This window comes from Oncorhynchus kisutch, linkage group LG5, assembly GCF_002021735.2.
Source record: "Oncorhynchus kisutch isolate 150728-3 linkage group LG5, Okis_V2, whole genome shotgun sequence".
In the NCBI taxonomy this organism is placed as follows: domain Eukaryota; kingdom Metazoa; phylum Chordata; class Actinopteri; order Salmoniformes; family Salmonidae; genus Oncorhynchus; species Oncorhynchus kisutch.
This window is the reverse complement of record NC_034178.2, coordinates 67,483,901-67,499,074: the sequence shown is the minus strand read 5'-3', so window position 1 is coordinate 67,499,074 and position 15,174 is coordinate 67,483,901. Positions and strand designations below refer to the sequence as shown.

Genomic DNA, 15,174 nt, shown 5'->3' with positions numbered 1-15,174 from the left:
AGACACCTTGACCTTTCCACATTTTGTTACTTTACTGTTTATTCTTAAATGTATTACATCATTTTTTTTCTCACATCAATCTACACACAATACCCCATATATGACAAAGTGAAAACAGGTTTTTAGAATTTTTTGCAAATAAAAATTAAAAACAGAAAAAAACTATTCAACTAAATGGGGTCAGCCCTAACCTAGACACAATACCAAAGCGAAAACCAATTAAGAACAGAAATACCTTTTTTACATAAATATTCAGACCCTTTGCTATGAGACTCTAAATTGAACTCTGGTGCATCCTGTTTCCATTGATCATCCTTGATATGTTTTCCAACTTGATTTGAGTCCACCTGTTGTAAATTCAATTGATTGGAAATTATTTGGAAAGGCAAACACGTCTATATATGGTTCCACAGTTGACAGTGCATGTCAGAGCAAAAACCAAGCTATGAGGTTGAAGAAATTGTCCGTAGAGCTCCGAGACAGGATTGTGTCGAGGCACAGATCTGGGTATGGGTACCAAAACATTTCTGCAGCATTGAAGGTCCCCAAGAACACAGTGGCCTCCATAATTCTTAAATGGAAGAAGTTTGGAACCACCAAGACTAGCCGCCCGGCCAAACTGCCCAATCGAGGTAGAAGGGCCTTGGTCAAGGAGGTGACCAAGAACCCGATGGTCACTCTGACAGAGCTCCAGAGTTCTGCAGCTCTCCACCAATCAGGCCTTTATGATAGAGTGGCTAGACCGAAGCCAAGATTTTCTGGTGTGATGAAACCAAGATTGAACTCTTTGGCCTGAATGCCAAGCGTCACCTCTGGAGGAAACCTGGCACCATCCCTACGGTGAAGCATGGTGGTGGCAGCATCATGCTGTGGGGATGTTTTTCAGCGGTAGGGACTGGGAGACTAGTCAGGATCAAGGTAAAGATGAACGGAGCAAAGTATAGAGTGATGGTTGATGAAAACCTGCTCCTAGAGCGCTCAGACCTGGCCAGAGGTTCACCTTCCAACAGGACAACAACCATAAGCGCATAGTCAAGACAACGTAGGAGTGGCTTCGGGTACAAGTCTCTGAATGTCGTTTAGTGGCTGAGCCAGAACCCGGACTTGAACCCGATCAAACATCTCTGGAGAAAGTGAAGAGGTCTGAATACTTTCCAAATGCACTGAATACAGGGAGTGATGGTAGTATTAATATTTGATGTGTCATTTGCCCTGCATAGAAATCAAGATGTATATAGATTTCAATAGTGTCTATTTTTGATTTTGTATACATATCAATACATTCTCCATGTCATTATATTCTCCATGCCAATATATTCTATGTGTCAATATATTATCCATATCAATATATTATCCATATCAATATATTATCCATATCAATACATTCTCCATGTCATTATATTATCCATATCAATTCATTATCCATGTCAATATATTACCCATGTCATTATATTCAATATGTCAATATATTATCCATATCAATATATTACCCATGTCATTATATTCTATATGTCAATATATTACCCATATCAATATATTATCCATATCAATATATTATCCATATCAATATATTATCCATGTCATTATATTCTATATGTCAATACATTATCCATATCAATATATTATCCATGTCAATATATTATCCATGTCAATATATTATCCATATCAATATATTACCCATGTCAATATATTATCCATATCAATATGTTATCCATGTCATTATATTCTACTTGTCAATATTTTCCTGTGTATTTCCTTCATTCTTGTGTACCTTTTTTCATTTCTCGTGTGTATTTATTTTATATGACATAGTATTACTGCAACGTTGAGGAAGAGCTTGCAAGCAAGCAAGCATTTTACTATACTGTTTACACCTGCTGTAGTCTGTGCAACTGACAGATACACTCTGATTCGATTTGAAATAGTTGCCAATTTGGCCAGTAGAAGGTCTAAATGTCCATTTGAGCCAGAATCATGGAAGGGGAATGACATTAAGGTCTGAAAGGCACGGAGATTATGATCACTTGCCCAAAAATGTAAAGTAGTTATTTTCACCTATACACAGGGGAGGAATCAGGAAGACCATTCTAGTGAAAGGGTGTGTATTTTTCAGTGTAATTTTTTAGACATTCTTATGACCTGGGTAGGGCTCCTTTTAAAAGCCCTGTCATCCTTGCATTACTTACAGTACTGCAGTACTACAACAAGCAACTGCATCTACTTACCAACACAACCACGTGAGAGACAGCTTCAATGGGTTTTGGTAAGTCAATTAACACTGCTCGTTGCAAGATTTTTCAGATGCTGAAAAATGTGGATATTGCATTGTCAAGGTAGCCTATGTCATGTTTAGTGACAGAGGGTAATTTAGTACAGTGAATGGGTAATTGGGTGACTTGACTTGTAGAATGAAACTTTTTTCTTACAAAGGAAGATCATCCTTGTTGGTGTTTGTTCTTCTGTTAAATTAATATGATTTCTGACAGCTTTTATTATTTATGAGCCATTAGAGAAAATATGCAAAGTTGGCCTGTAGTTGTATTGCATAGATAACACGTCAGCAAATTATATAGAAATGTACAGATAGGGTCAGATCAGCAAATGTTACAGCTGGACTTGAAGATCTGCTGCTGTCTTTGTACATACAGTATTTGAATACAGGTATACTGTAGTTTACTATAATGTGTTACCTGTGCAATATACAGGCTTACTTTGGGGGGGGGGGGACTCTCTCTGCCTTAAAGGGGCTGTTTTCATCACTAATCTTCTGCCATGTTGCACTTGAATTATTGTCCTAGGTTCCTCATACCATTTCATACTGGCCCAAGGCTGTCTTTTACATAGAGAACATAATACATTCTAATTCCTAAGTCTATGTATGGTCTTTCACCTATTTTTTTGTTGCATATATTTTCTGCATTATGCAAGGTCATTGGCCACAAGTGTTTTTTACTATTCAGTTGTCTAAACTAGCCCAACTGACGTTCTGTTTCTGCTATGTTGCTGTCAGGACAAAATGTGACAAACAAACACTGGGAAAGACAACAGCAAATGCAGAAACAGACACCCACACTAGAAAACTAAAATGTTGTGTTGTCAGGAAAAATCTATTTCAGTTTCAAATGAAAAATATATATAGTATCTACAGTGCCTTGCGAAAGTATTCGGCCCCCTTGAACTTTGCGACCTTTTGCCACATTTCAGGCTTCAAACATAAAGATATAAAACTGTATTTTTTTGTGAAGAATCAACAACAAGTGGGACACAATCATGAAGTGGAACGACATTTATTGGATATTTCAAACTTTTTTAACAAATCAAAAACTGAAAAATTGGGCGTGCAAAATTATTCAGCCCCTTTACTTTCAGTGCAGCAAACTCTCCAGTGAGGATCTCTGAATGATCCAATGTTGACCTAAATGACTAATGATGATAAATACAATCCACCTGTGTGTAATCAAGTCTCCGTATAAATGCACCTGCACTGTGATAGTCTCAGAGGTCCGTTAAAAGCACAGAGAGCATCATGAAGAACAAGGAACACACCAGGCAGGTCCGAGATACTGTTGTGAAGAAGTTTAAAGCCGGATTTGGATACAAAAAGATTTCCCAAGCTTTAAACATCCCAAGGAGCACTGTGCAAGCGATAATATTGAAATGGAAGGAGTATCAGACCACTGCAAATCTACCAAGACCTGGCCGTCCCTCTAAAATTTCAGCTCATACAAGGAAAAGACTGATCAGAGATGCAGCCAAGAGGCCCATGATCACTCTGGATGAACTGCAGAGATCTACAGCTGAGGTGGGAGACTCAGCTGTAGGACAAAAATCAGTATATTGCACAAATCTGGCCTTTATGGAAGAGTGGCAAGAAGAAAGCCATTTCTTAAAGATATCCATAAAAAGTGTCATTTAAAGTTTGCCACAAGCCACCTGGGAGACACACCAAACATGTGGAAGAAGGTGCTCTGGTCAGATGAAACCAAAATGTAACTTTTTGGCAACAATGCAAAACGTTATGTTTGGCGTAAAAGCAACACAGCTCATCACCCTGAACACACCATCCCCACTGTCAAACATGGTGGTGGCAGCATCATGGTTTGGGCCTGCTTTTCTTCAGCAGGGACAGGGAAGATGGTTAAAATTGATGGGAAGATGGATGGAGCCAAATACAGGACCATTCTGGAAGAAAACCTGATGGAGTCTGCAAAAGACCTGAGACTTGGATGGAGATTTGTCTTCCAACAAGACAATGATCCAAAACATAAAGCAAAATCTACAATGGAATGGTTCAAAAATAAACATATCCAGGTGTTAGAATGGCCAAGTCAAAGTCCAGACCTGAATCCAATCGAGAATCTGTGGAAAGAACTGAAAACTGCTGTTCACAAATGCTCTATATCCAACCTCACTGATTTGCAAGGAGGAATGGGGAAAAATTTCAGTCTCTCGATGTGCAAAACTGATAGAGACATACCCCAAGCGACTTACAGCTGTAATCGTAGCAAAAGGTGGCGCTACAAAGTATTAACTTAAGGGGGTTGAATAATTTTGCACGGCCAATTTTTCTGTTTTTGATTTGTTAAAAAAGTTTGAAATATCCAATAAATGTCGTTCCACTTCATGATTGTGTCCCTTTAGTTGTTGATTCTTCACAAAAAAATACAGTTTTCTATCTTTATGTTTGAAGCCTGAAATGTGGCAAAAGGTCGCAAAGTTCAAGGGGGCCGAATACTTTCGCAAGGCACTGTATATATTTATTAATTTCTTTCTTTCTTAAAGACGTTGGTAAAGTAGAGCTCCACTGTGAGAAGAACAACACAGCCCACAACACCAATGACATCTCAGTGAACAGACTGATAGTCAGGAGAGGCCAGTCCTTCCTGGTCACCTTTGACTTCCATGGCCCCTTCAGATCCACAACAGACTTACTGGAGCTGACGGTGGAGACAGGTGAGTTAGAATAGAAAATAGAATAACTTTATTTATCTCTGCTATTTATTAGTGCTGTTTGTATTAGTTTCCCAGACTCAGATTATGCTAGTCCTGGACTAAAACACTAGGATGAATCTAGGCTAGGGCAGGGAAACCGGCCCTATGTTAGTCCCCTTTGACAAGACAGACACATGCAGTAATAAAGAGATAAAAACTAATCCTTGTATGTGTTGTAGATGGCTGAGTTGGGGTCCATTCAATCTTATCTAAAGACTGAATTGCACCACTGACAGGATTTGAGATACCTCCACTTGTACTGTATATGTACTCCTGACATCAAAGTTATGCTGTCAGAAAATATTGAATCAAATACACAGTGTACAAAACATTAGGAACACCTGCTATTTCCATGACATAGACTGACCAGGTGAATCCAGATGAAAGTTATGATCCCTTATTGAATCCACTTCAATCTGTGTAGATGAAAGGGAGGAGACAGGTTAAAGAAGGATTTTTAAGCCTTGAGACAACTGAGACATGGATTGTGTATGTGTGCCATTCAGAGGGTGAATGGGCAACACAATAGATTTAAGTGCCTTTGAACAGGGAATGGTAGTAGGTGCCAAGCGCACCAGTTTGAGTGTGTCAAGAACTGCAATGCTGCTGGGTTTTTCACACTCAACAGTTTCCCATGTGTTTCAAGAATGGTTCACCACCCAAAGGACATCCACAACAGTGAGAAGCATTGGCATTAACATGGACCAGAATCCCTGAGGAACTCTTTCGACACCATGTAGTGTTCATGCCCCGACGAATTGAGGCTGTTCTGAGGGCAAATGGGGACAACTCAATATTAGGAAGGTGTTCCTAATTTTTTGAACTCCCAGTGTATATAGGTCATCACTGTTTCTGAAAGTTTTCATCAATTTAATTCCTACTGAAAACAATCCACAACATTCTCCCTTCTCCATCCAGGGCCCCAGCCTTCAGAGGCATTGGGGACCAGGTCAGTGTTCGGGCTACCTGAAGGCCGTTGGAAGCGTTCATCCTGGAAGGTCAAGGTTCACCAGGGCTCAGGGCTCCCGGCGGGTTCAATCACCCTGGACATCACCAGCCCAGCAGACGCCCCAGTGGGAGAGTACAGCCTGTCTGTAAAGACCAACGCCACCGCCTCGGTGGGCAGCAGCCTGGGCAAGCTGCTTCTGCTGTTTAATCCCTGGTGCCAAGGTAAAGACAATTCAATTCAAAACAACTTCATTATCCCTCATGGGGAATTCTGGGACAATACTAGAATGAAGATACTTTAGAATGAAGTATAAAGCATTCCTAAAAATGTTAACTAGAACTGTGATAAATTAACTTTTTGAATCACACAAAGGACAACAAATGTGGTGAATGATTCAATACAGCCATGGTAACACACAGTCATTATTTGATACAGTATCCAGAGGGTGTCAAATGCTGCATTCCTGAATGTTCTTATCAGTTTAAAATCTGGAAATGGCTAACTTTACAGAGATTGTTGTAACCCATGTCTCTGTATGGGTTGGAAAGACACCTCATAACTGTTTTGGGACATAATAGACACACAGATACAAACAATGGGCCACAACATCCAGAGCCACATTATATGAATAACAATCTGTGGTTATGAATGCTGTTCTCTAATATCAAAATGGTTGCATTGCTGTTTAAACCATGTGATGAGTTCATTGGTAGCACAGCCAATTAGCACAGCTTGATAGCACAGCCTTGCAGCACACCCTGGCAGCACAGCTTGGTAGCACAGCTTGGTAGCACAGCCTTGCAGCACAGCTTTGTAGCACAGTCTGGTAGCACAGACTGGTAGCACAGCCTATTAGCATGGCTTGGTAGCACAGCTTGGTAACACATCCTGGAAACAGCTTGGTAGCACAGCCTATTAGCACGGCTTGGTAGCACATCCTATTATAAAGGCTTGGCAGCACAGCTTGGTAGTACAGCTTGGTAGCACAGCGTGGTAACACATCCTGGAAACAGCCTGCTACCATCCTGGTAACACAGCTTGGTAACATCCTGGTAACAGCCTGGTAACATCCTGGTAACACAGCTTGGTAACATTCTGGTAACACAGCCTGATAACACAGTCTGGTAACATCCTGGTAACAGCCTGGTAACATCCTGGTAACATCCTGGTAACACAGCTTGGTAACATTCTGGTAACACAGCCTGATAACACAGTCTGGTAACATCCTGGTAACAGCCTGGTAACATCCTGGTAACATCCTGGTAACACAGCTTGGTAACATTCTGGTAACACAGCCTGATAACACATCCTGGTAATATCCTGGTAACACAGCTTGGTAACACTACATTCTAGCATGGGAGACAGTGGTCACAACACAGTAACAGCATGATAACATGTTAAAGATACTCGCAATTAAAACATTGTCCAGATACCCTTTCATTTAATAATAACAAATAACAATGTCTTTTTTATTTATCCTTTATTTAACCATTCAAGTCAGTGGAACAAATTCTTATAATTCATGTTTTAAAACGTCTGTATTTTGTTGCGGGCTGTAGAGGACTCGGTGCATCTACCTGAGGAGGAGGAGAGGCAGGAGTATGTGATGAGAGAACAAGGCCTGGTGTACAAAGGTTCTGAAAAATACATAGGCTCTATGGCGTGGGACTTCGGACAGGTACACAGAACAAACAAAACAGTATTGTACCGTTGAAAAGTACTAGCTAGCTGCTCATAACATATAGGGCTTGTTTCCTGGATACAGATGAAATATATTCCTCAACTAAAAAGCAAACTCAATGGGAGAATCTCCATTCAAAAGTATTTTTACTCTGGAGATGTCCAGGACTAATCTGTTGTCCAGGAAACCGACCCCAAGTGTCACCCAAGTGTCTTAGTTTACATGATTGGCTAGAGCCCTGTGTGGCTCCATTGGTAAAGCATGGCTCTTGCAACTCAAGGGTTGTGGGTTTCGATTAACGCGGGAGACCAATAGGAACATTTATCCACTCAATACTGTAAGTCACTCTGGATAAGAGCGTCTGTTAAATGACTAAATTGTAAGTTAGTATAGACAAGACGTTTTAGAAATTGTTGTAGGTTGCTAGCTAACCTGCCCTAATGTATTGTTTCTCCAGTTTGAAGATGATATAGTGGACATTTGCCTGAAGCTGCTTGACGTGAATCCCAAGTGTTTGAGTGACCCCGCCAAGGACTTCTCTGCTCGTTGTAACCCCATCTATGTCAGTAGGGTGGTCAGTGCCATGGTAAGATTGGAGATCTGACCCACACTAGTAACAACATTATTGAACCCCACTAGTAACAGTGACAACATTATTGAACCCCACTAGTAACAGAGACAACATTATTGAACCCCACTAGTAACAGTGACAACATTATTGAACCCCACTAGTAACAGTGACAACATTATTGAACCCCACTAGTAACAGTGACAACATTATTGAACCCCACTAGTAACAGTGACAACATTAATGAACCCCACTAGTAACCGTGACAACATTATTGAACCAAAGTAGTAAGTGACAACATTATTGAACCCCACTAGGAACAGTGACAGCATTATTGAACCCCACTAGTAACAGAGATAACATCATTGGACCCCTCTAGTAACCGTGACAACATTAATGAACCCCACTAGTAACCGTGACAGCATTATTGAACCCCACTAGTAACAGAGACAACATTATTGAACCCCACTAGTAACAGTGACAACATTATTGAACCCCACTAGTAACCGTGACAACATTATTGAACCCCACTAGTAACAGTGACAACATTATTGAACCCCACTAGTAACCGTGACAACATTATTGAACCCCACTAGTAACAGAGACAACATTATTGAACCCCACTAGTAACAGTGACAACATTATTGAACCCCACTAGTAGCCATGACAACATTATTGAACCCCACTAGTAACAGTGACAACATTATTGAACCCCACTAGTAGCCGTGGCAACATTATTGAACCCCACTAATAACAGTGACATTCTTTAAATCATCATCAGCTCATAGTTCTGTTTAAACAGCACAAGAAAACCCATTGGTTCATTTCTGGCCCTGTTCACTATAAATGGGTCCAGTTCCACTAATTAAGGTGTTGTTACACATATAGGACAGGTTTCCCGGACCCAGATTAAATCTAGTCCTGGACTAAAAGTAACTTTCCACACTGAACATGCTTTTTAGTCCAAGGCTATGCTCAATCTAGATCCAGGAAAGCAACTACATTTTAGATTGTACAAAAACACATTCACTCAGCCAAATGACAGTTCTGGAATCTAATTTGAACATTATTTTCCTTGCCCAGATCAACGCTAACGATGACAGAGGTGTCCTGATGGGGCGGTGGGATGGTCAATACGATGGTGGCATGTCCCCCACTCACTGGAACGGCAGTGTGGAGGTACTAAGGAGGTGGCTCAAATATGGTGGTAATCCAGTCAAGTATGGCCAGTGTTGGGTGTTCGCCGCTGTAATGTGCACAGGTAGGATATAACTGTCCAATCTCTCTTCAATTATTATTTTAGTCAATCAATCAATACAATGTTATTTAAATAGTACTGACTATTGCATGCGCTCAGACCCAGGGCTGTGATTGGTTTTTGAGAGGGATGGCAAGATTACCCACCATTTGTGTCCCATTCACCTCTGACCAGAGGAGAGAGGCTGATGTCAATACCTTTGATGTGTTTATTTTAGTTAACAAATATGCTTTGAACATGTTGTTTTAGTTAACCAGTATGCCTGAAATGTATTTCCATGTCAGTACTGAGGTGTTTGGGAATCCCATGTCGAGTGGTTACCAACTTCCAGTCAGCCCACGACACCGACAAAAACCTGACAATTGACAACTTCTTCTCCGACTATGGAGTCAGACCCAAAAAGAGCCCCGACAGTGTATGGTAAGTGTAACGTGAGGTAATTGTGGCTACGTATGAAGAGTGATGCCAATAGCATGAAGTTTTGAAGACTGGTGTTTCTGCTCAGGAACTACCATGTGTGGGTGGAGGCCTGGATGACACGGCCCGATCTCTCAGCAGGCTCCTTATACGATGGCTGGCAGGCTGTGGACCCCACCCCCCAGGAGAAAAGCACTGGTACGGTCCAACTTCCATCTCATCTCACACCATCTTACATAATAACACACTACTGGAGGTTGTATGTACTGTATGTTGTGTTATTGTGCAGATGGTTCTGAGTTCGTGTCCTGGGTCTGGGAGACATGAAGGGAACTCCCTGTTATACGCTCATGTTGTTTTCTCTTCCCCTCCCCCAGGTGTTTACTGCTGCGGCCCTGCTCCAGTCAAGGCCATACTGCAGGGTCACGTTGACCTCAAATACGATGTGCCCTTTGTCTTCGCCGAAGTCAACGCCGACCTTGTAACCTGGATGGTGTTCGCTGACGGCTCCAAGAAAAAGATCTCCACAGACAGTGTGTCCGTAGGTCAGAACATCAGCACCAAGGCAGTGGGCAGCGACAAGAGAGTGGACATCACGGCCAACTATAAACATGCAGAGGGTTGGTATTGAATGAACCGAGAGTCTGACTATATCAAGATTGAACTGTTATCAGTTGATTTCAGAAATAATGCAGCGTTACAAGGGTTATGCCTATCATAAGGGTATAAGTGTATTTTATATATTTGAGAACTACGGTTGGTCTGGGAAAAAGTTCTGTACTTTTTTAAGAGATGAGTCAGAAAGGTGCTGTGTCCACTTGTCACGATAATTCTCCCAGGTGAGTGAGAGCAACTGCTTGAGTCACCAGGTACTCGTCCAAAATGTCACACATTTCAAACAGGCACGGAAAAGGAGAGGGCTGTGTACAATCAAGCTGTGAAAAGAGTCAACATACCCGAAGACAATTCCAACGGGATCCATGACGGCAAACCTGGCGTTTCCATGAAGATCGTGGAGCTGACCAAGCCGATCAGCGGCAAAGACATCGACCTCAAGCTTGTACTGAACAACAACGACAGTGTGACTCGGAAATTAGTGATCAATGTCAATGTTCAGGCCATGAGATACAACGGGATCCCATCCTCCCAGATACAGACCGAATTGAAAGAACAGAAGCTCCTTCCCAACCAAGGTAGAGTGAAAATGTTTCAAAGTCTTTCCATCAGTAGGCCTACAATGTTTAAGTAACACAGTAGTGCACACAAGGAGGGATTTACATCACAGAACAAAGAGAACTGAAACACTTAACAAAACCAAGAGCACATTGCAGCTATTCACCTTCATGATTATTTGTCAACATCCTTGGTATGACGCATATATCAATCTCAATGATGGTGTTGTGTTTCAGGAGTTTATATAGTTAGAGTTTAACTGGTCAATTTAACAAAGCTGTAAAGTCTCATGTATAGCTGCCATAGCGTTGTAGCAAATTGACTGACACTTACTCTTATGGCTGTCAGTTTGCTAATGTTGTACTGAGGACGCTACAGAATGTAAGGGTTGCTAATGTTGTACTGAGGACGCTACAGAATGTAAGGGTTGCTAATGTTGTACTGAGGACGCTACAGAATGTTAGGGTTGCTAACGTGGTACTGAGGATGATACAGAATGTTAGGGTTGCTAATGTTGTACTGAGGATGCTACAGAATGTTAGGGTTGCTAATGTTGTACTGAGGACGCTACAGAATGTTAGGGTTGCTAATGTTGTACTGAGGATGATACAGAATGTTAGGTTTGCTAACGTGGTACTGAGGATGATACAGAATGTAAGGGTTGCTAATGTTGTACTGAGGACGCTACAGAATGTTAGGGTTGCTAATGTTGTACTGAGGATGATACAGAATGTTAGGTTTGCTAACGTGGTACTGAGGATGATACAGAATGTTAGGGTTGCTAATGTTGTACTGTGGACACCACAGAATGTTAGGGTTGCTAACGTTGTACTGAGGATGATACAGAATGTTAGGGTTGCTAATGTTGTACTGAGGATGATACAGAATGTTAGGGTTGCTAACGTGGTACTGAGGATGATACAGAATGTTAGGGTTGCTAACGTGGTACTGAGGATGATACAGAATGTTAGGGTTGCTAACGTGGTACTGAGGATGATACAGAATGTTAGGGTTGCTACTGTTGTACTGAGGATGATACAGAATGTTAGGGTTGCTAATGTTGTACTGAGGATGATACAGAATGTTAGCATTTGTGATACCTTGACAATCAAATGCATCGTCTCTGTTGGCAGATCTGACTATACCCATCCACATCCCCTTCTCTGTGTATGGGGAGAAAATGCGGGAGAGCAACAGCATCAAGGTTTCGGCTGTGGTCACAGACAAGGACAATAGTGGGGCAGTGTACATCACAGAGAAAGACCTTGTGTCACAGAGCCCTTTGCTCACCATCAAAGTGAGTATTGCATATTCCCAACATTGTCATTTGGCAGTGTGTCAGATCCTTAAGCCACTCCAAAACCCCACTTAGAACAGCTCTTTCTCTGAGTGACATTCTTTGGGGTCATTATTGAACAAGCCCCAAGAGTCTTTTCATACTCTTGGGTTACCATTTTAATTTATAGGTGGCAAACACACTAGTAGCGGGAATAGCAATTTGCAAGGATATTAATGGTTGCCCTGTGAATAAACGTGTTGTGAAGATGAAAATCTAAAGTGTTAGACTGTCATCTGACCAGTTGATCTATTAAATACAACGCCAATATCAGTAACAGCCATTAAACTGGAGATGGGGTTTGTTCAGTGTGATAGTTCCAATATAAAATACTATTTATCAAATGCTTTTATTCGAATGTGTGTTCTCTTTTAGGCCATTGGATCTGAATTGCAGTATAGTGACATGATGGCAGAGGTTGTGTTTGACAACCCTCTATCCGAAGGTCTAAGAGACTGCTTCATAACAGTGACCGGCAGTGGCTTGCTGACTGGAACAATGGAAGCCAGGTAGGCCCTGACATTTCTCTGATGTCATACAAACAAGGTTTCAGTTTGTCAAAAAACCTGAATCCATCCCACTGTGCAAAAACTGGTTGAATCAACATTATTTCCATGCAATTTCAACCAAAAAAATCAGTGTGATGATGTTGAATCAACATGGAAAACTGATTGGATTTACAAAAAGTCAACTTTTAACCTTTTTTGTTGGTTTTTAATTCACATTAGTTGATAACTCAACCAAATGTAAATCAGAACTAGACGTTGAACTGATGTCTGTGCCCTGTGAAATGTGTCCAGATTTGAATCCTGGATGTGGACCCAGTTTTTGCCAAGTGGGATGGATTCAGATTTTATGACAAACCGAATCTTTGCTCGTCAAGTTGGCAATTTAGCTCTTAATCTCAGAATCCCAGGCCTAAAATCTCAGGTAATTGTGTAAGATACTTGATTAGGTTCTGGAGGAAAATGTTTGACCAAAGATACTAATGATACTAGTGAAGTCACCAGTCCCCTAAACAGAAACTCTCAGCCAAGCCCCCCCTTCTGAAAACTTTCAGCTTGAAATCATTGTCTGAAATCATTGCTTGAACCCCCCCCCCCACACACACACTTTCAGAACCACCTCCACCCCATCCTGATATGTCCAGATATCTAGTGAGGACACCAAAGCACCGGAACTACGGTTCCTTGTTAGTTATGGCATCACAGTCTTTTGACAGATGATTCAATACAATTTATGTTACATAGTCTGTCCAGAGATTATTTAGCTCTTGGCTAAACTAGAAAATACATGCATTCATGGGCTGTTCATGTGGTTAAAGCTTAGGGTTTTTCCATATGAAATATTTTACACTACCTTGTGTGTTGAAGTTTAGAGATCTAAAGCTTCCTTGAGGTATAATTTTTTTTTCACCTGTCTCCTCAGAACGCCTTTGATAAAACAAGGGCAACGACTATGTGTGAAGATACCCTTCACTCCATACAGACCCGGTCCTAAGAAGCTAGTGGTCGGCTTCAACTGTGATCAATTCAGGGACATAAAGGCAAGCTGCAATGTGTACATCAAACCGTCACCAGTGTTGTCCCCCCACTGCTGTAGAATGTAAAGCCCTCGTGAGAATTACTCTAATAACTCAAATAAGTTCATCAATTTATACCATATTTTCCTGTTATATCCTATATCAGCCTTTCTTAAAGTATGGGTCGCGACCCTGACCTGTTAATGGTGGATCGTGACGTGTCAGAGTAAATGTATCAATATTTCATATATGTCACGTGTCAATACTTCACAGCTTTTTTTTCTCAACATGTGTTTTTTGGGGGGCTGAAATGCCTTCTGGAACATGTGAACTTTCATGTACCTTAATAACAAACATGTATGCCATCCGTAAATATGAATAAAATTGTGAAATTACCAGCCTAGTTGGTTTAGCCACTGAAAAAGGCAGGAACCTTCCCGCTAGTCATGATTGGCTGAGATAATGTAATGGCTGGATATGCCGAGACATGAGTTCGAATTGGTCTGCCATGTAGCACGCTTCTGTCTATAACATGAGCTGGTCGGTATGTGTTGCTCTCCACTTTCTAGAGGAGCGAGTTTTGAAATCAGTGGAATGCCCGGTGGAATTAGAGTATGATAGCTAAGGAGATGGAGAAAATTCTTCCGTTTGATGGCAAATATGCAGAGGAAGTCGAAAAGATAAAACACAGAAAGCTGTTGTGTAAAACACCTGTCTCTGGATTATATCTTCAAACTAAGGGCAACCATGGCATCCGTGACAGAGAGGGAGAAGCGTTCACCCATGTATTTGGGTAAGAGAGTCTATCTAGCTACAGTACTTTCCCCACATTTTGTTCCTTTACAGGCTTATTCTAATATGTATTAAATAGCTTTTTCCCCTCATCAATCTACACACAATGCCCCATTTGCAAATGTATTAAAAATAAAAAACTGTAATATCACATTTGCATAAGTATTCAGACCCTTTACGCAGTCCTTTTTTTGAAGCACGTTTGGCAGCAATTACAGCCTTGAGTCTTCTTGGGAAGGACGCTACAAGTTTGCCACACCTGTATTTGGGGAGTTTCTCCCAATCTTCTCTGCAGATCCTCTCAATCTCTGTCAGGTTGGATGGGGAGCGTTGCTGCTCAGCTATTTGCAGGTCTCTCCAGAGATGTTAGATCGGGTTCAAGTCCAGGCTCTGGCTGGGCCACTCAAGGACATTCAGAGACTTGTCCTGAAGCCACTCCAGCGTTGTCTTGGCTGTGTGATTAGGGTTGTTATCCTGTTGGAAGGT

At 41.3% G+C, this 15,174-nt stretch overlaps 1 protein-coding gene across 1 annotated transcript; it reads left to right on the top strand.

Moving 5' to 3' along the window:
• Nucleotides 1-1,878: 1,878 nt before the first annotated feature.
• Nucleotides 1,879-14,795, top strand: LOC116374240 (protein-glutamine gamma-glutamyltransferase 2-like). The gene is made up of 13 exons (XM_031825708.1): nt 1,879-2,263; nt 4,783-4,953; nt 5,911-6,162; nt 7,501-7,619; nt 8,080-8,208; nt 9,274-9,451; nt 9,733-9,868; nt 9,954-10,063; nt 10,243-10,485; nt 10,768-11,058; nt 12,172-12,335; nt 12,750-12,883; nt 13,803-14,795. Exons 1-13 carry the CDS (start codon nt 2,254-2,256, stop codon nt 13,981-13,983), a joined length of 2,118 nt encoding a protein of 705 aa, XP_031681568.1. The 5' UTR covers nt 1,879-2,253; the 3' UTR covers nt 13,984-14,795.
• Nucleotides 14,796-15,174: the final 379 nt, after the last annotated feature.

Coding starts and splice junctions, on each gene's coding strand:
- LOC116374240 (XM_031825708.1), top strand. Junction 6,163..7,500: donor GTTTAATCCCTGGTGCCAAG/GTAAAGACAATT, acceptor TGCGGGCTGTAG/AGGACTCGGTGCATCTACCT. Junction 12,884..13,802: donor ACTGGAACAATGGAAGCCAG/GTAGGCCCTGAC, acceptor CTGTCTCCTCAG/AACGCCTTTGATAAAACAAG.